The sequence below is a fragment of the Podarcis vaucheri genome, assembly GCF_965113315.1.
Source record: "Podarcis vaucheri genome assembly, chromosome: 10".
Taxonomy (NCBI): Eukaryota; Metazoa; Chordata; class Lepidosauria; order Squamata; family Lacertidae; genus Podarcis; species Podarcis vaucheri.
Genome location: NC_138748.1, coordinates 19,762,902 through 19,783,191, shown reverse-complemented (window position 1 = coordinate 19,783,191; position 20,290 = coordinate 19,762,902). Strand labels below are relative to the sequence as shown.

General features: G+C 45.4%; 1 protein-coding gene across 2 annotated transcripts in view; it reads left to right on the top strand.

Annotated features, from left to right (window-relative positions):
- Window positions 1-17,756: 17,756 nt before the first annotated feature.
- Window positions 17,757-20,290, top strand: part of CFTR (CF transmembrane conductance regulator) — a 92,126-nt gene continuing 89,592 nt past the window's right edge. The window contains exon 1 of one of the 2 annotated variants that reach the window (XM_082239465.1): window positions 17,757-18,134. In XM_082239465.1, coding sequence (XP_082095591.1) covers window positions 18,082-18,134 — 53 coding nt within the window. In that variant the 5' untranslated portion in view covers window positions 17,757-18,081. The remainder of the gene's footprint in view (window positions 18,135-20,290) is intronic. The other variant, XM_082239464.1, reaches the window with a different exon arrangement.

The following is a 20,290-nucleotide window of genomic DNA, read 5'->3' as shown; positions in this document are numbered from 1 at the left end:
AAGCAAAGTTCTTAACCCGAGGTACTATTTCTGGGTTAGCGGAGTCTGTAACCTGAAGTGTATGTAACCTGAAGCGTATGTAACCCAAGGTACCACTTTATTTCAAGATGTTCAGCTCACTACTCTTAACATGGATAGAAGGGGAAAGATGCATACTGGGTGTAGTATGCAAGTTGAATTCATCTTGTCTATTTGCAGAGTGGCATTAAAATATTTGCATTATTTTCTTGTTTCTGAAAGAAAACTATCAGCTCTGCTGTTCCCTATCCTTGTGCTGTTCATAATGAGCCCTGCAGTGATTTTCACCCCTGCATAGTAGCAACTAATTTAGAGCATGCTAATAGGTATGAACAGTTCCAATTGTTCCTTTAGCACTTGCCGAGGAAGATGTAAATAAACATTAAAAACAAAAACAAAACACCAAACAGCTTCCAGTGCTAGTTAGATCCAAAGCAGGAATTCACCTTGAAGGTACAAATGACATTTTTATCCTTTCACAGCATTTCTGCCAGGAGCAGAAATAGAATCATAGAACTGGAGAGCTGGAAGGGACTACAAGGATCATTTAGTCCAGCCCCCTGCAATGCAGAAATCTTTTGTCCAGTGTGGGGTTCAAACCCACAACCCTGAAATTAAGAACCTCATACCAACTAAGCCATACCAGCTATAGTCTCTTAAAATGACCCAAAGAAATTACGGTAAATTTGTACTTAGCCATCCTTACAACAGCACAGTACAGACCTCAACTTTATTTGCCCTATAGACCAGTGTTTCCCAACCGGTGTTCCGCGGCACACTAGTGTGCCGCGAGACGTTGCCTGGTGTGCCGTGGGAGGGAGGCGGGCGAGTCTGGCGGCGAGAGGCGGGGCGGCGGCGGCGAGGAGAGGCTGCCCAGCGCAGGGCTCTTGCCGTCTGCCTGCCTGGCTGCCTGCGTGGCGCTGATGTCACGGGGCTGTAACGTGCCCCACATAGGCACACGCGGGGCGGCGAGCGAGCTCCCTCCCACATCCCATCGCCGCTCGCTTCGGCCGGCCTACTGGGCTGTCGCAGGGGGAAGGCCTGCGCATGCGCGAGGTTTTCGCGCCTTCGTGATTCCCTTCACGCCTTCCTCCTCCCGGGTCCTTGAGAGCGCGGGAAGCGGCAGCGCAAGACCGGCGTTGAGCCTGGTAGGTATTGCGCTTGCCAAGGCAGTCATTTGGGAAATGAAAACTTGCAAAGCAAGCAACCAGTTCAATCTGAAGTACGTGTATGCTTAATATCCTGCATCTGAAACCTGTTCTGCTCCCTCCCCCACACTTGGTGCCATTTTCATCTACACATGCAGCAGAGTAAGTTGACCCAGAATAGTACCAATTCAGATGGCAGATGGGAGAATGACAGTGCTGAATGCTTTCCCATGTAGAACAGTCCCTGCAAATAAAAACCTAGCATATTTGGAAGAGGGATGCTAGCCTAACCATTACCTTCTATGCTGTTACTATATATATATATATATATATATATTTACATAAGTAAAAAGTGACCTTTCCCCATCTGGCATGGTGGTGTGCCTCGAGATTTTTTTCATGGAACAAGTGTGCCTTTGCCCAAAAAAGGTTGAGAAACACTGCTATAGACCATTCTCTCCTGATAAGAAGTGGTGGAGTGAATGTAAATTAAATTGTGTGAGACCTGGAGACCCACCTCCTATGTTGTGGGTGGGTGAGACAGGACAACCACAGCACCCGATTGGCAGGTCCCTCGTTGTTGGGTTCAATCTGGCCAATGGGGCACAGTCCAAATGACTGAGGGACCTATATATATATATGATATATACTCAGAGTCACAAAGTGATTTCATGCTCTTTATTCAGCTCATAGTGGTGAGGAGGAATGAATGGAAGTCCCCTCAAAGTATCTGCTTTATATACATTATTTATACAATGGGCTGCACATGATTGGCTAATTCTGGAATTCTACTGTAAGCCAATCAGGTTGTGGATTCACTTATATCTGGAGCATGATTGGGTGGTTCCTGCCAACCAATCATACTGCTGCATTGTTCTAGGACCAATCAGACTGCTGCATTTTGAATCCTATTGTTCTAGGACCAATCAGACTGCTTCAGTTTGGATCCTATTCAACTCAGTACATAACACCCCTCCCCTCTAAGTTCCAGTCCTGCCCGGGAGGTCGCATTCATAGTCCTTGAGGTACGCCGGCTGCCTACGTGTGCGTTGCAGCCTGTGCTGTTCCCTGGTCCGGGGTTCAGGTTCTGGCTCGTGTTCCAAGGATGCTGGCTGTGATGGGGCTGTTTGGTCTGGCGCAACCGGCTCGCTCAGTCGTGGTTCTGGTTCCGGTGTCCTTTTGGCCTCGCGGGTCCTCTCTGTATTTACTGATTCTGCCTCTCCTGCTGGCCCCTCCTGCTCTATGGGCCTCACTGCCTCTCTGTTCCCTTGGGACTCCTCTGACCTTTCCTCCTCCTGGTTTTCTCCCGGGAATCGTTGCCGTATCTGGTCGCAGTGGCGGCGCCAGCATTGCCCCCCATCCGTTAGCACCTCGTACGACACGGGGCGAGTGACCCTGGTGACTGTGGCGGGTACCCATGCTGGGCCTGCCCCAAAATTCTTTGCGTACACTGGGTCCTGGGCCTCGAAGGTCCGGGGGTTCCTGCCTTCCCCCATCACTACCTCATCCTGAGCTCTATCGGGGTGAAGGCGGTCCAATCTGATTGCAAGGCACTGACCCATTAGTAGTTCAGCGGGGCTCCGGCCAGTCGTTGAGCTGGGGGTGCTGTGCTGTGCTAGGAGGAATGTGGCAAGGTGGTACTCCCAATCCCCTTGCGTCATGCGGCGAAGGGTGTCCTTGGTGGTCCGCACCATGCGTTCTGCTTGGCCATTGGTGGCTGGGTGGAATGGCGCCGAACAGATGTGGTGGATGGCGTTCTGCGCTGTGAAGGTTTGGAATTCTCCTGACGTAAATGCAGTCCCGTTGTCTGAGACGAGAGTGTCAGGGAGCCCGTGGGTTGCAAACAGCCTGCGTAGTACCCGGATGGCTGCGGATGTAGAAGTGGACGGTACCAGTGCGACTTCCAGCCATTTGGTGTAGGAGTCCACCACTATGAAGAATGTTTTCCCCTGAAAGGGGCCAGCGAAGTCCACATGCAAGCGTGACCATGGTGCTCGGGCGGACTCCCAGGACTGGACTGGGGCCCTTGGGGGATCTGGGCAGGATTCTTGGCAGGCCTGGCAGTGTTTGACCCAGGCCTCTATCTCTCCGTCGATCCCCGGCCACCACACATAACTCCTGGCCAGGGCCTTCATTCTTACTACCCCTGGGTGTGTCTCGTGTAGGGCTGTGAGGACCCTTTTGCGGAGGGGCTGGGGAACAACGACCCTGCTTCCCCATAACAGGCACCCCTTGTGGGCCGACAGTTCATGTTTGCGGGTTGTGTAGCCAGTGAATTCTGGCCCAGGGCTGCTGCTGGGCCATCCCCTCCACACCCAGTCCAGGACCCGGGAGGTGACCCTATCTTTCTTGGAATGGTGTGCAACTTCTTGTGCCTGAATGGGGCGGTCGGGAAGCAGCTCCAGGCTCATAACCTCTTGTGCAGGTGCTGGGCCGGGGCCTGTTTCCGGTAGTGGTAGCCTGCTGAGGGCGTCCGCATGGCTCATCGCCTTCCCCGGGCGGTGAATCAGTGCATACTGGTAGCTGGCAAGGAAAATTGACCACCTGAGGACGCGAGGAGACAGCACTTGGGGGGTCTGCTTTTCGGGGGCAAACAAGCCAAGCAACGGCTTGTGGTCAGTCACCACGGTGAAGGGCCGCTCATACAAGAAACCATGGATTTTTTTTACTCCCTTCACGATTGCCAGCCCCTCCTTGTCTATTTGCGAGTAGTTCCGCTCGGTTGCGTTGAGTGTCTGTGAAAAGTATGCTACCGATACCTCTCTTCCATCCGGGAGTTGGTGTCCCAGGACAGCGCCAATGCCATAGGGCGAGGCGTCGCATGCTAGCACCACCGGCAGCCTCTCGTCGAAGTGTGCCAAGACCGTGTTTGAGACAAGCAAGTCCTTGACTGCCTGGAATGCAGCCTCCTGGCGCTGGCCCCACACCCAAGGGTCCCACTTGTCCAGGAGTCTGTGTAGGGGCTCTGCTACCGCCGCCTTGTGGGGAAGGAAGGAATGGTAAAAGTTCAATAGTCCCAAGAAGGCCTGAAGTTCAGTCTTGCTCTTGGGTGCTGGGGCATCACAAATGGCCCGTACCTTGTCCCCAGTCGGGTGGACCCCTTCTGCGTCCACCATAAATCCCAGAAAGTCCACCTGAGGCACTCCTAGTAGACATTTTTCCCGCTTCACCTTGAGACCCGCCGTCTGGAAACGGTGCAGAACGGTGCGGAGGCGGTCCTCAAACTCCTCTGGTGTGGGCCCGGCAATCAACACATCATCGAAGAAGGGGGTGACGCCAGGAATCCCTTTAAGGAGCGAGTCCATTAGATTCTGAAATATGCCTGGTGCCACACTGACACTGAATTGCAGCCGCTTTACCCTGAACGCTCCTCTGTGCGTCACAATCGTCTGTGCCTCTGCTGTGGCCTCATCTACTGGCAGCTGTTGATATGCTTGGGCCAAGTCCAGCTTGCCAAAAATTTTCGACCCAGCCAGGGTGGCAAGGACATGGCTGACCACTGGCACTGGGTATGCATTTTAACTCTTTCTATGTGGAATTGTTTTAAATCGTTTTATATATGGATCTGTTTCTGATTGGGTTTTTTAATGCTTTTCTTGTTTTATGGTTTCAGGTGTTTTATTTGTTTTATAACTATGTGCTTTATTGTTGTCACCTGCCCTGGGACCTAGGGTAAATGGCAGGTAAGAAATATAAAAAACTGGAGGAAATAATAATACCTGCATCTTCAGGAACTTGTGACCTTTCCTAGCCCACATGTTGTTTTACACAGGGTCTCCCAAGTCGTCGTGACTAGCAAAAGGTGGTTGTGGCATTGGGAATACTGTCATTTATATACACATCTACAGAGAGAGAGAGAGATGGAGAGATTTTGCAAGGTATTACAAGCCATACCCATCATCGCCTACGTTTGCAATACTCTAGCTTCTTGTCTGATTAACAGAGGTATGTGCACATCAGGGGAACTTAGCTTCAAGTTGCTACTGGGTCAGGGATCTGTCCAAACATTGCACGAAAATGGGCTTATAGAGGGAAAACTTAATTGTTACAAGGTTGTGCAGGCCCAATACATTTTGTTGTCTGAAGTGGAGCTCAAGCAGTGCTGCCTGTCCATTGTCCAGTTAGGGCAGGAAAACATAGGATTGTATAACTCCCTGCAATGCAAGAATCTTTTGCCCAATGTGGGGCTCAAACCCATGACCTCAAGATTAAGGGTACACCATTCAGACATCCATTCTTCTGTCTGCACCTCGTACTCTCACACAGTGCTGCCTGGCACCATCAGTCCACCCAATAATTTCCTCTCACATCAGTGTCTCTCCCTTTGTTGTGGTTGCTCTGTTATGTTGCAATGCACCTGCTCTTTGCTTTTGAGGGGGTGTGCACTGTGGTCCAGGTGGTTTATTTTATATTGCCTAGTGACAGGGAGTGGAATTAATTGGCCTGTTTGGTCTCCTCGTAGTCTATGATTCTACACTATTTTGGAACCCTATTACAGTGGTACCTCTGGTTACGAACGTAATCCGTTCTGGAGGTCCGTTCTTAACCTGCAACTGTTCTTAACCTGAAGTACCAGTTTAGCTAATGGGGCTTCCCGCTGCTGCCGCAGCGCCACCACACAATTTCTGTTCTCATCCTGAGGTAAAGTTCTTAACCCGAGGTACTGCTTCCGGGTTAGCAGAGTCTGTAACCCAAAGTGTTTGTAACCCGAGGTACCACTGTATAATCAGTTGCTGAAATGTGATCATGAAATCATGGCCGTGCATAGTCCTCAAGCAGAGGAATTACTATTTCAGCCAGTGGCCTGAAGCTCAGTAGGCAAGTTGTCTCAGAAAGGACTTTTTAGGGCACAGAATCATGCCCTGTACACACCAACACTTACTTGCTTATTACCTGTATTAATCACTCAATGCTGTGAATTTCTACAATGGTATAGATATTATATTACTATTTACAGTCTTTCTTAAGTACAGAGATGCCAATCTATATATTGACCCAAAAAGAGATTGTATTCTTTAAGAACTTTTAAAACGCTCTACAAATAATTAAACACTCTTTCTTACTGCTTGATACTCTTTGTTGCTCAACTGTGTGGGACAGCATGCATGTGCCTTTTGTTCAGTCACAAGAGATACCAGTCTTGGATTTTTGCCCTTCCAGCCTCAATAATGTTATTGTTCTAGGATTATTAAATGACACTATGAGATGGAAGAAGTTAAATAAAACTGCCTTTAGAAACATAAACCTTATGAGCTGGCCAGAGGGAGATTCACACACTTTCCACTCCTCCTACCTTTACTTTGGCCCTGAAAGAGGATTGAAAGTTGCTCAGAAATCTTTGCTATCCGGTCAAAACAACAATGGCCTTCTGCAGAGCCAGGCACCCATGGCTACATTAAGCTGGCCCAAACGGTTGTGGTGTTTGACAAATCTATGCTAACATTTTGGCTGTGGACACTTTTGCCTTAGGTCAGTTACCATCTGCCAGATGTTACCCATATACAAAGCGATAGCCTGCTTGTGCAGTTATTGGGGGGATAATAGAATATACTGTATTTTTCGCTCCATAAGACACACCTAGTTTCTGGAGGAGGAAAACAAGAAAAAAAATATTTTGAATCTCAGAAGCCAGAACAGCAAGAGGGATAGCTGCACAGCCTGCATTCGCACCATAAGATGCACACACATTTCCCCTTACTTTTTAGGAGGGAAAAAGTGAGTGTTATAGAGCAAAAAATACGGTAGTTTATGCGTTGATTCAGCTAGTAGCAGATTTTAGGTGCCTTTGTGGATATGGAGCTCTCTCACAATAAAAATAATAAACCATTTGCTGCCTTTTCATGACACCTATCATGATCTGCTTGAGGTAGGTGCATCTCTCTACCTAATGGTAGATTGTTAGGACCACTGAAACAGACCTAGATCTGTGCTCCAGACATTGGAGTAAACAGAGGAGCTGGCTTGCAGCATAATCACCTTTGCAAACTCGACTACAAAATATTCCTTTCATATTAAGCTTGCAGATCCAACATCTTTTATTTCCAGATGTTGAAGACTAGGGAGGTAGTGTAGGCAGATGTCAATCCATGTTCTTCATTAGTGGCATTGCTTATGTCGGCTACGAAATAGAGACTTACCATACTTCTCTACATTTCACATTGCGAAAACCAGTCTTAGATTAGCCCTTAGCAAGGGACACAGCCCCAGGCAGAGATAGTGTCAGGTGGATTCTACAAAAACAGATGTCAATCAAACGGTGAGCAGGTGGCTCAGCTGGCCCTGCAATAAACTAGAAAATAAACCACCTATCCAGCAGCCAGCCAGCATCTCAGTCCATCTGCATTGAACACACATATCACAAAATTGGCACTCCGGATTCTCTGTACTGAGCCAATCTGGAACGAATTGTATAATGCATGAATGCACCCTATATCTGCCGATTAATTTGCACATGTGACAATAGCACAGCTTTCCACTGCTATTAGCAGAGACACAACCAGTAATCATTGTATGCAGAGGCATATTTTCCAGTTTTGAACAAATAAATCTTATGTTTTGGTTGGATCTCCCTAGAATTCTCAAGTGCTGGTTTTATTTTGTTTTTAAGAATTTGACCAAAAAATGCCGTGTGGAATTACCCTATCAGTTTTATTTTTGCTGATGGGAGCTATTATCACAGTCCTGTGGTAAAGTGTGCCATTCCATATGACAGATAGTGGCCCATGAACTAGCAGTATGTTTTGACTGCTGTATGTTATAGTTGGTACCAACTAATAATCAGGGCTTCAGAGTTATGATGACATTCGCTTGGTCTACACATTGCACACAAAACCTAAGGATGGGTGTAAATACTTAACCTATGGAATATTTATACGTCTGTTGTTGTTTTAAAAGGCAGGGACTGTAAAATGAAACAGGACGTGGGATACATGAGGCCACAACACTTCTTTTCATTTAAATTTATTTTTAATAACACTTGCTTAAAAATAATTGTTTAAGTTACCTCTATATCTTGATTGATTTGCTTTTATTTGTGAGCGAACAAGGTAAAATCTATACCAGGTTTTATTTTATTTTATTTTTTGAGATCTGTGAATGGATCTCACAACCTTTGCCTAAAAGCAGCTGCATGCCTACTTCAGAGTAAAGCCCACTGAATACAGTAGGATTACTTCTGAACAAACATGGATCAATGCTGCACGAGAGTTAGCCAGTGATTATATGCTTGCTATCTACATAATCACACTCTTTTATTCTGGGCAATTGACTGGAAATTATCATTAAGCAGCCTATGCCTTTGTACCTATAATCAGCAACAGATGTAAAACACCATCCCATGCCTTAAATTGCATGTTAAAAATCAATTTGAAATTATTAGTTATCTCTCATTGCTGTTTAACTGTCTTTTTCTCTCTCAAAATGAAAGTAATAAAAGTAGGGGAAATTGGTAACATCTGTTTAACGTACGTCCATGGGAATGCTACTTCATTCTTATATCAAGACATGTGTCTCATTTCAAATGAACCTGGTCAGTTTTCCGAGAAAATGTAGACTTGTCTCGCTTACGTTTTCGTGCAGATGAAATTTACATGAGCTCCAGTCTTACTCAGGTAGACTGCTAATACATTGATTTCAGTGATATTTAAACAGTCATGGTGGTGACATGTGGCCTAACTATTTGATCATTTCTTTACTTGCTACATTTATATCCCACACGGGTGCCCCTGCCAGAATATTTCTGGTCCCTTAGCCAATTTATTTTTGTCAATGAAATAAAAATAATAAAGTCTGTAGCCTACTTATACTGTAAACAGGTCTGCAGTATCACCAAACCTAAATTGGAGTGCATATGGGATTTGGAAGCATGGAACAAATGAGTGCAGTCTTTTACTATGTTTTAAATCAGGGTTTCCGAAACTTGGGTCTCCAGCTGTTTTTGGACTGCAACTCCCATCATCCCTAGCTAGCAGAACCAGTGGTCAGGGATGATGGGAGATGCAGTCCAAAAACAGCTGGAGACCCAAGTTTGGAAAACCCAAACCCTATTTTAAGTAATATGCTGTTGTGATCAAGTGGGTAGTTAAAATGGTTTAAGGGAGATGCAATCTAGGTTAAGGGTCCTTTGCAAATCCCTGTTGCTAGAATGTTAATAAGGGAATCCCTTGTACTATAACAGGTTTAAATCAGTATGCTTTCTAAAAGGTAAAAAAGAGATTAAGTAGCATCAGCTTGGCAGGGTGGGGGGTCCTAATAAATCCTACAGCAGACATGGAGGGGAAATTCAGCTGTTTCTTTCTTGACAGAGCTCTTACAGAAAATTCCTCTTCTGCAGCTGATAGCTGCTTTGGGAGGAATCCTCAATTGGTGCCAATGGAGACATGGGTATAGCGGGGGGGGGGCAGATGCTCCCCTATCAATAAAAATCAATAAGAATACATAGCAAACCTAGGTTATGCCCCCCTAACAAAAGACCTGCCAACAAAAATCCTAGCTACATTCATGAATGGATAATTTCCTCCCAACAGAGTAGCACACTCAGAATAGTTGGCTCTTGATTGCAGCTGGGAAGGAAAGAGTTACATCCTACTAGTTGCCTGCTGTAATAATGATCCTGATAATTATCAGCCCTCCCAGCTGATGAGCTGATGCTGTTTGTATTTTTAAAAACCAGCATCTTCAATGCAAAGACACATTTAATGTCACGTCTAGTTTGGCCCTGAGCTACACTAGGAGGCATATATATGCGCCTCTGTGCAGGCTAGAGAGCTACATGCTGAGGAACTAGAACGGCAAATATGTAAAACTAGTTACCCTATTATCCTTTATATGGAGGACAGGTATATAAAATTGGTTCTTTGCAACCTGTCTATCATCTTTCATAGCCTCAGGAAAGGCTTGGCCTGGAGTTCTTTGATGTCATCTGGAATCTTTCCATTTTAAATTAACTTTGGATCGCGACCAAAACGAACGCTGTTCTTGCTGGACTCTTTGAAGGTTTCTTCATAAGCATAGAAAGATGTGGAATTTATCCCAGTTACAACTATAAAGGGAGCCCTTGTAATACACTATACAATAAACCTGTTTGCCCTGTTTCTCTATGGTGACCTTGTTCAAGATTTGGTAGTAAATGTTTTATTCCTAGTTACAGAAGCATGCGCAAAAAAGTGCAGAGGCCTCAGAGGTGTCCATGAACTTAATAATTAAATCTAGGCCTTTACATTTTCAGAATGTGACTATTAACACCTCCGAATTCACATTAAAAGCAACAACATTTAGGGCACAATGGGTGACATTCTGTTCTTGCCTACAGTCCAAAGAACCGTGTGACTTAACTCCCAATGAGACTTTGGACATGTGTTTTTTGAACACCCCAATGCTGCATAGAAAGTGTGTGTGTGTGTGTTTGTGTGTGTGTGTGTGAGAGAGAGAGAGAGAGAGAATGAGAAATTATATGTACATCTGAATCTCGAGATTTTGCCAAGAATCTAGACCAGAAATCTATTTTACTGAGTTCAAGGACTTTATATTGGCATTATATAATATTTTTTTATGCAGACCTTTGCATAAACAGACTGTTATTGAATGCTTTTAATCATAACTTTTTGCCCTTCCTCAAGGAGGAATTATACTCTGTGTTCAGTGGTACCTCGAGTTACAAACACCTCGGGTTACAAGCACTTCAGGTTACAGACTCCACTAACCCGGAAGGAGTACCTCAGGTTAAGAACTTTACCTCAGAATGAGAACAGAAATTGCAGCAGGAGGTCCCATTAGCTAAAGTGGTGCTTCAGGTTAAGAATGGTTTCAGGTTAAGAACGGACCTCCGGAACGAATTAAGTACGTAACCAGAGGTACCACTGTATGTTTGAATACAATGAGTGTGTTCCTTTTTTAAAATAGTATGAGGGAAAAACATTTAAAATTGGACAATAAAATAAATTAACACCTGATATATATGTATATATATATATATATAGAGAGAGAGAGAGAGAGACAGACAAGTGGCCTTGACTTTAATGGGACATAGTTCCATATAGGATAGATTTTGACATTAGCTATCAATGGCAAGCACTCACTTATTTCAAGGTTGTGAGTTCAACCCCCACGTTGGCCAAAAGATTCCTGCATTTCAGGGGGTTGTACAAGATTACCCCTGTGGTCACTTCCAGCTCTACAATTATATGAAATGATTTCAGTGGTAAGCCCCACTTTCCTTATCAACTCTAAATGGAAGGGTCTCCCTTCATTGCTTTTCCAAGCATCTAGTGCAAGGTAAGAGATATCTGATTGCTCTAAACCTCTCTGAAGTCAGTATGATGTACTGGAGAACAACCACTCTTCTACAAGTTCTGAAGAAGGGTGGGGGAACCTTATTATTATTATTATTATTATTATTATTATTATTATTATTATTATTATTGCTTGCCAATGGCAAGCCAGAAGTGAATTTGTATTTCTGGATTCTTGTCCGATAACATATAGACTCTGGTAATAAACCATTCATCCCAGTGAAAGCATGGATGGAGCCCTGTACATTCCAAGGGTGCGCAAAGCTACAAAGCATTTTAAAGATCTAGATCTTTAAACTTTTGATTCAGCTGTTAAACAAATGACAGTTGTGTCTCCCATATCCATGAATCCTGATGATCACTTATATAAACAATGTCAAGTGGCAGTAGCAAATATATTTCTAAGCAAATGTGACTTTGGTTTCCAGGATGAGTGTTAATAGTTGTGTACCACCATCAATTATCTTAATCTTGTAATTTCAAAGTAAACAAATCTGCTATAGAAAACCTAAAGCCTTGAGATAGAAAAAACTTCAGACTCTTTATGTCTGTTGATCTCCTGTTCTCCAATGTCACTGTGTGCTTTTAGCAAAGCCCCTGGTTTTGACACAAGGTGTGCAGAGCACTTTAGAAGGTGAGACAGGATTAGCTATTTCAATTCATGTTGTAGTTGATCTTTGATGTTCTGGATCTCCCAGAGATGCCACAGTTTACATTTTCCCTTTGTTAAACTCAATTGGTATTCTGCTAATTTATCGGAAAAGGTCAGCCCTGCATTTCCTGTGAAGTAATTAAGAGTTTTTGCACTGGCTTAAAGATTTTGCTAGTTTATCATTTATCAAACCACTCAGATTAGGGATTTGTTTGAAGTAGAAGTGGCCAATCAGTGACTAAAGTAAATTGTCAATGGAGAAAAGATGCCGGATATCATTTGGAGAAAAAACTTGTCACTTTGGGGTAACTAATCCTATAAAATTGCATTTTTTGGTATCACATACCAGGTAGACAGAGCACAACTCTCTATCCTGGATTTCAGGAGCCCTTGGGGCTATCTCTCCAGACCACAACCCTCCCTAGTCTTGCTTCATATCTGAGTGTGAATGTTTCCCTGAACTCTGATAAATGATTCTTCTTGCTAGCCTCTATGGAAGATAGAGAAGGGTAGAAACTAGCCTACTGCACAAGCGTAAAATATTGTCGTACACCACCTCAATCTCTGAGCAGTGCGAGATCCCAAGGCTTCAAGGTGCTTGCCCAGGGTTTCTTCTGGACAGTGAAGCACAGCGGAGACTGTGGTGTCTTTATGATGTATGGTTTATTTACACATATATACAACCCTGAGCCTACAATGGAGGGGTTCACCTTAGCCATAGCCTTGGATTCAAGCAGAAAACACCTCTCTTGCTTCCCAGTCTGCAGCTTCTCTTCTAGCTTCTAGCTCACACAACTCCACTCTCCGCTCTCAACTCTTCCTTTGTCCTTCTAACTATTTGCGAGTTGAACGAGGGGCCCCTTACCCATTTGCTGTTCCCCTTAATGGCTCATCCCCCAGGCTATCACTACAACAGGAAGCTAGCCTGACTATTCCAAGAATTAGAAGGGCACCCATGCATTGAGCCTAACCACCCCCCACAAAAAACCTCATAGCAATATATACATTTCTCTTCCCACTTTTGCCCTGCCTACCGCTAGCATGCCCACACGCGACTCCAGAAGGTTGTGCAGAAGATAATGTGACGCTTGGGCTGCAAAAGCTTCCCCACCTGTTACATTGTGCTTCTCTTCCCTGCATGCTCAATATGTGAGGTTCACCTACATGGAGGCTAGACAGACTTCAGAGTTGCAGTTATTATCTGCTCTCTTTTTATTACAAGGTTTTACTTCCTGTTCTTCAGGATAGAAATAGTTCTGCAGTAGCTTATAAGGAACACTAAACTACTGTACTTTAAAAAATAAAAACAAAAACACAAGAGACAGTAGGAGGTAAGATGTGCTATCAGTTAAAAGGAAGGAACAGGCTGCCCCTGACAACTTGCTCAGCCTATAAATTCCTTTTCAGTATCAGACATGAATTCACAGTCCTTTCATACAGACAAAAATCTGCCCCTGGTTTTTGCCCAACCTTTCTTTGTTTCAGCAGCCTAATGTGGGAAAAAAAGAAAAGGCCCTTTTTTTTGCTTTTTCTATTGTTAAACAATTGGTAGCTGAAATCCTTGCCACCAGTAGATCCCGGATCTATGGTCTGCCAATCCCCTCCTCCACCCTAATAGTTGTCATTCACCACCTGTACTAATAATGGAGAAGATCCAACATGTTCTTTCAGTCTTTCTTTCTCAGTGTGCCATTATTCTGGGATCTGAGGTAAGAGTTTATTTTCCTCCCCTTTTGCAATTAATTATTTCAAGCTCTTAAGGTTCAAGGGAGATTTATAATTTGCATTAAATACACCCCCCCCCATTTTAAAAAGAAATTTGGGTGTGTATCATAAAAATGGAAACCATATTAATTGCCTGGGTATTAGAAATTGATATAGCATGACAATAGAAAAAATACTCTTCAAATTGAAGGAACAGAATATGATGTAATATAACACTGGTTATTGTAATACTACAGTGGTACCTTGGGTTACATATGCTTCAGGTTACATACGCTTCAGGTTACAGACTCTGCTAACCCAGAAATAGTGCTTCAGGTTAAGAACTTTGCTTCAGGATGAGAACAAAAATCGTGCTCCAGCGGCACGGCGGCAGCAGCAGGCCCCATTAGCTAAAGTGGTGCTTCAGGTTAAGAACAGTTTCAGGTTAAGAACGGACCTCTGGAACGAATTAAGTACTTAACCTGAGGTACCACTGTATGCATATGCTAATGTCCCAATCCACATACCAATAACAATATAGTTTTAAGCTTTAAACTGATTTAATCTCATTGATATGTCAACCTAGACAGGGTGGAATAAACATATAATAATAGGGATATATGAGATTTAAGTATTCAATTCTAAGCAACCTTGCGTACATAGAATTAATTGAATTTCTAGATGGAAGCCAACTGTCATATCACGATGTCTGGGATTGACAAGAGCATGAAATCATTCAAGAATCAAACCTTGCTGTTGATCACATACCCCCATACCCTCTTATTTATTTTCTAAATTTAATTGATGCCTAATAATAGCTATCATGCTCTGGGCATCAAAAAAGAAAACAGCAAAACAAGGGGGGGGAATCACAAAACAACAGCAACATGCAATATAAAAGCAGCATTAAACAATAATAAAACATCTTTAAAAACCCATAAAGGTCTAGGAGACCAAAAAAGGTTTTTGCTAAAAAGACATTCAGTGTTAGTTGAGACTTTTCAGGGATAGTGTTCCATAAATGAGGGCCCACTGCTAAGAGGGCACTTCCTCTTATAGCTACCCACTGTATATTAGCTGTAGAGGCACTTGTTGAAAGGTTTCAATTGATTACCACAGGGCATGGGCAGCTGGGCACAGGAAGAGGTAATCCTTCAGATACGGTGGTCCGAAGCTCGGATAGCTCAATTGATAGAGCATGTGACTCTTAATCTCAGGGTCGTGGGTTCAAGATAACCCTTGTGGTCCCTTACAAGTCTACAAGTCTATGATTCTAAGTCCTGAAGAGCTTTAAGGGTCAAAACTTGCACTTTGAATTTGGCCCAAGTAATGGACTGGGAGCCACTGAAATTGAAAACCACTAGCATAACATGCTCTTATTGCTTAAGCTTTCTGCCATATTCTGTTCCAACTGCAGTTTCCAGACCATTTCTGAAGGCAACTCCATATATACAACAGAGCTCTGCAATACGTATATACAGGAGGTTACTAGGGGCATGTACTACTGTAACCATGCCATCTAAACGGTCATAGCAAATGTACCAGCCTAAGTTGGCTCAGGCTGACTCTAAGTTGACTCAGAGGCACAGTGGATAGTTGAGTCTCTAATGGCAAAGACTGATCAACAGGAATCCTCAAACTATGCACCTGGTCCTTAAGGGGAGTGCAATTCCATCTAGAATATGTTAAGTACCACTCGCATTAAAAGGATGAGCCACCACCAACATGATCTCTATCTCACCTGGATTGAACTTCAGTTTGTTAGCACTCATCTGTTATCGTGGTGAGGTATCCATTTTGCACAGCCATAGCCTTGCTTGTTCATGAACATCTGAAAATGCCTTAATTAGCAATACAGAAGAGAGAGAGAGAAAATTAAATAGCTCTTTCAGTACAGTAGTTTATAAGAGATCAAGTGTGATGTGCAGATCTATGTGGGGGAATTTTATGTCAAAAAGGGACAACTAATTGTAATAAAATTATTTTTAAAAATCTATTTATCTAGGGATTTTCCCTGTTGCATTTGTATCATCCATGTCAATAATATGAACATAACCAATGTCCTCCTCCTATCTGTGACATACTAAAATCTGGAATGGGTTTTAAGCATTTAGCTCTTTTGTTGCCATATTCCCATTTAGAAATTCACACATACCTTTATTTCACCCCCAAACTTCTCTTCCACGTTATCCTACGGCTCATTCCACCTACCTGTCACCCCCCCAACTCTTTAGTCCCATGTGCTTCTACTGCATTTTGGGAAACCTTGGTACAGATTTTGGCCAAACTGCCCATTAGGTCATTGCTAACCCAATAAACCTGGGAGGGGGGGGGAATGTATCATATGTGATCATCTCTGGATGCATTACCAAGGTTCCTTAAGCTGGATTGATTGCCACATCTTAGAACCTTGTCTATTTCAGCATGATGGCTAGGTCTACAGGTGTAACAGAAAAGGCGGTAGCAGGCAGCAGAGTCCTGAGTAGGTAGAATGAACTATAATTTCACACTTTCAGTAGAGGAGGCTCAATTTGCAACATTATCCCAGACAAAACAAAGAAATGCAAACTCCCTGCACTCAGAAAACTAACATATCAGGGAGTGTGCTGCTATAGAAGTGTTTTCCCAAATGTGCTACATGGAAGAGCATTGAAATCTAGGATCCCTGAAGTGGTACCATCCACCTGACCAATTCAGGATGCTACCAGGCCCAGGAGTGGGAGGAAAGATAGATGATCCCTCCTTTTTTTGATACGTACAGGCTAAAGTTAACTTCAGAAATTAATGTATTGGGGGGCTCAGGTATAAGATTCTTTTAGTTAAATTGGCAGTTACCTTGGCAAAGATATTTTTCTGCCTGAAGCAAGGACAAAATGATGCTGTCCTTGTCCTTCAGTCAAGATAGAGAAGGCAGCCTTGATGGCAGTATCTGGTAATCTGGCACCAATGTGTGCATGCCTATAGTTAAAGGAATGCTTAGCACATTTAGGAGACAGTTAATAAAACCTAGGTATAAGCCTGTGGGCGGCAATTTGATTTTTAAGGGGGGCAATTTGGATGCTTGTTTAGACCAAACTAATGGCCTTTTAGGCTTCCTCCATGTAAATAGGAGTTCACGTTTTGAATAATAAGAATTATATGTCACGGAGGGGGGCATCAGGATTTTAGAGATGCTTAGGGGGGGATGGCCTAAAAAAGGTTGTAAACCACTGGTATAAGCCATGTTTAATGGTGAAAGTTCCTTGATGCAGATAGCGCTTCTAAAGCCTAGATTCTTTCATATCACTTTCCTCACAGGGCATGGGGGGGGGGAGGGCAGCTGCCCCCCTAAATAAAGTCAATAAATAAAAATACTTAACGTAAAGTAGAAAGATTTTGACAGACTTTTCTGAGCACTTGGGAGTCAAAAGAAAGTAATTTAACTGTCCCCGAGACATTCCTTTCTGAATCTGCTAAACAGAGGATGGTGGCACGGGCGTCCTACCCCCCTCCCCCAAAACCCCCCATAAATCATGGCTACGCTCACGTCCGAGCTGCGACCTCTTTTTAATGCTGGTTCTCGGGTTCAGTCCACACGTTCAGATGGGAGCCGTAGGGCGCTGACGCTTAATGGGAAGGAGCTGTGAGGAGAAGCTCTTTGAAGGCGGCGGGAAGCCATAATCATTAGCAAGGCTCCGTCAGGGAGGCGAGGTTGCTATTTCAGGACCGTGGCGACCGCTAACAAGGTTGGCTCGGCAAAGGGAGCGAGGCTGGGCGGCGGAGGGGTGTGTGTGTGTGGGTGGCGGGAACGACGACTCGCCTCAGAGGCTTCTTCCCCGGGACTGGAGAGCGCGCGCTCGCTCTGCCCGGAGAGGCACCTGGCGCGGGGCGCTTCTCTTGGCGCGCGCCAGTTTTTGTGTGTGTGTGTGTTTTTGTTTTGTTAAGGAGCGATTCCTTTGGGAGGATGTTGCTCCGCGTGAGGAGGAGTACGGGGCGGGAAGGCGAGGGCAGGCTTATGAAGCCGAGCGGGCGCGCAGAGGCGGGGAGAGGGGCAGGAGAAAGAGGGAGGCGGTGACCTGAGGGAGAATAAGGTGGGAGAGCGCAGGGCCAACAGCGAGGACGACTTCGCTTCTCTTTCCCCCCCTCCCCCTTTCCCAATTCGGAGGCGAGAGTATAAACGGCGCGGTTCCTCGAGAGGCCGAACTCTCTCCCCCTCCCCTCACCGGCCCCGCCGCGCCCACCCTCTTCCTTTGGTGTCCGCTGCGCACAGCAGCCTGGACGGTGAAAGACCATGCAGAGGTCGCCTCTGGAGAAGGCGAACGTCTTCTCCAAACTTTTCTTCAGGTGAGTGGCCGCCGCCTGAGCGGGCACGTGCTGCTGGCGGGGTGGGCGAGAGGGAGGGAGGAAGGAAGGGAGAGCGCGCGCCTGCGAAGCTGAGGGGACCAGATGGAGAGGCGGATTAGCGTTCGCGCGGGAAACCGGGGGGCGCCGCTCGCTGTACCGGGTCGCGCGCGCGCCCACCGGGTGGGTGGGTGGGGTGGGGGTGAGGCGCGCGCGCCCACCGCGGGGGGGGTGGAGTTTCCCCTTTCTAACCCTTTCCACACAGCGACGAAGCCTCGGGGACGACAGCGCGCCTCGGGGCAGCTGCTCGGTTTCCACGGGGACAATTGACTGTTGTCATTGCTCGCCTTCGTCCTGTCAAAGCCTGAAATGGTTAAGGGCTGGCATGCCGAGCTATCTCCTATCTCCCCCTGCTTCAGCAGGCAGGGGAGCACAGCGAGCCTTTCGACTTGGCAAGTAACATCGCGCTGCCTGAGATGCCAGTAATGAGTCTTGAAAACAGTTGGCAAAGGGAGAGGGAAATAAGGGTTTGTTCCAGGAGGAGGAGGAGGACCCCCTCTCTTCTCCGCCTTCGTCCTTTGTGCGCTGAGCTTTTCCTTTTGCTGAGGGAAGCGCCGGCAATCTCCTAACTTTTGACCTGAAGCCAGATATTACAGACCCATTTAGTATAGAACGGATCACCATCCCAGTAACTTTGGGCAGTTTTGCTCGCCTGCGGGATCTGCTTGTTGCGCTTTCTGGGACTGGCCGACGTAATTCCGAGGACGAATCGGCCCGCAAGCAGGGATTTGCCTGGCAACAGGGGCCGGGCTGTCCTACCTACTGGGTGCTGCAAAGTGTTCCCAGCTCTCAGGTGCGAGGCTCCTAAAGGTCGACCTGAAATCCATGCTGGCTGATGCTGTGCGTGCTCATTCAGAAACGGCTGGCGCCGAACTCACCCCCCGCAAAGTGACTGAACTTGCAGTCTGGTCTCCAAACCATTACATTGCACAGTAATAATTAAGAGCTCAATCCCAAACTAAATGTGTTATTCGTTTCATAGGAGCCAACTCCCAGGGGCCTAGGTCCTTTCGCGCCACCCCAAAAACATTTTAGGGCCCCCCAAATTGATTGGCATTTCCCTCCCATCAGATGTCAAGGAAATAAACAACTAACTTGACTTTCAGAAGACATCTGAAGGCAGCCCTGTATAGGGAAGTTTTTAACGTTTGATGTCTTACTGTATTGTGTTTTAATTTGTTGGAATCCGCCCAGAGTGGCTGGGGTAACCTAGTCAGGTGGGTGGCATATAAATAATAAATTATTATTATTATTAGTGTGTACACAATGTCATGTGATTGATTATGCGGGGCAGGGCTTAACCTGGCTCCCCAATATTTTATTCAAGTTGGCACCCCATATCTGTTGACACCCCATCAATCTTTTCCCCACTGAGCTCATGACTCACATACTGTACATGAGGTTCTTGCCTGATCTCCCATCCCAGCACTGACCAGATCAACATTTGCTTAGCTAATAATAATAATAATAATAATAATAATAATAATTTATTATTTATACCCCGCCCATCTGGCTGGGCTTCCCCAGCCACTCTGGGCGGCTTCCAAAAGAATATTAAAATACTATAATACATCAAACATTAAAAGCTTCCCAAAACAGGGCTGCCTTCAGATGTCTGCTAAAAGCCTGGTAGTTGTTGTTCTCTTTGACATCTGGTGGGAGGGTGTTCCACAGGGAAGGCGCCACTACCGAGAAGGCCCTCTGCCTGGTTCCCTGTAACTTGGCTTCTCGCAGTGAGGGAACCACCAGAAGGCCCTCGGTGCTGGACCTCAGTGTCCGGGTAGAACGATGGGGGTGGAGACGCTCCTTCAGATATACTGGACCAAGGCCGTTTAGGGCTTTAAAGGTCAGCACCAACACTTTGAATTGTGCTCGGAAACGTACTGGGAGCCAATGTAGGTCTTTCAAGACCGGTGTTATGTGGTCTCTGCGGCCGCTCCCAGTCACCAGTCTAGCTGCCGCATTTTGGATTAGTTGTAGTTTCCGGGTCACCTTCAAAGGTAGCTTCAGCAAGATGGCTTCATCCTGTGCCTTCAGGTGGAGGATGAGTCTATCAATGGCTACCAAGGAGGCATTGTTCTTCTGAATACCAGTTACCA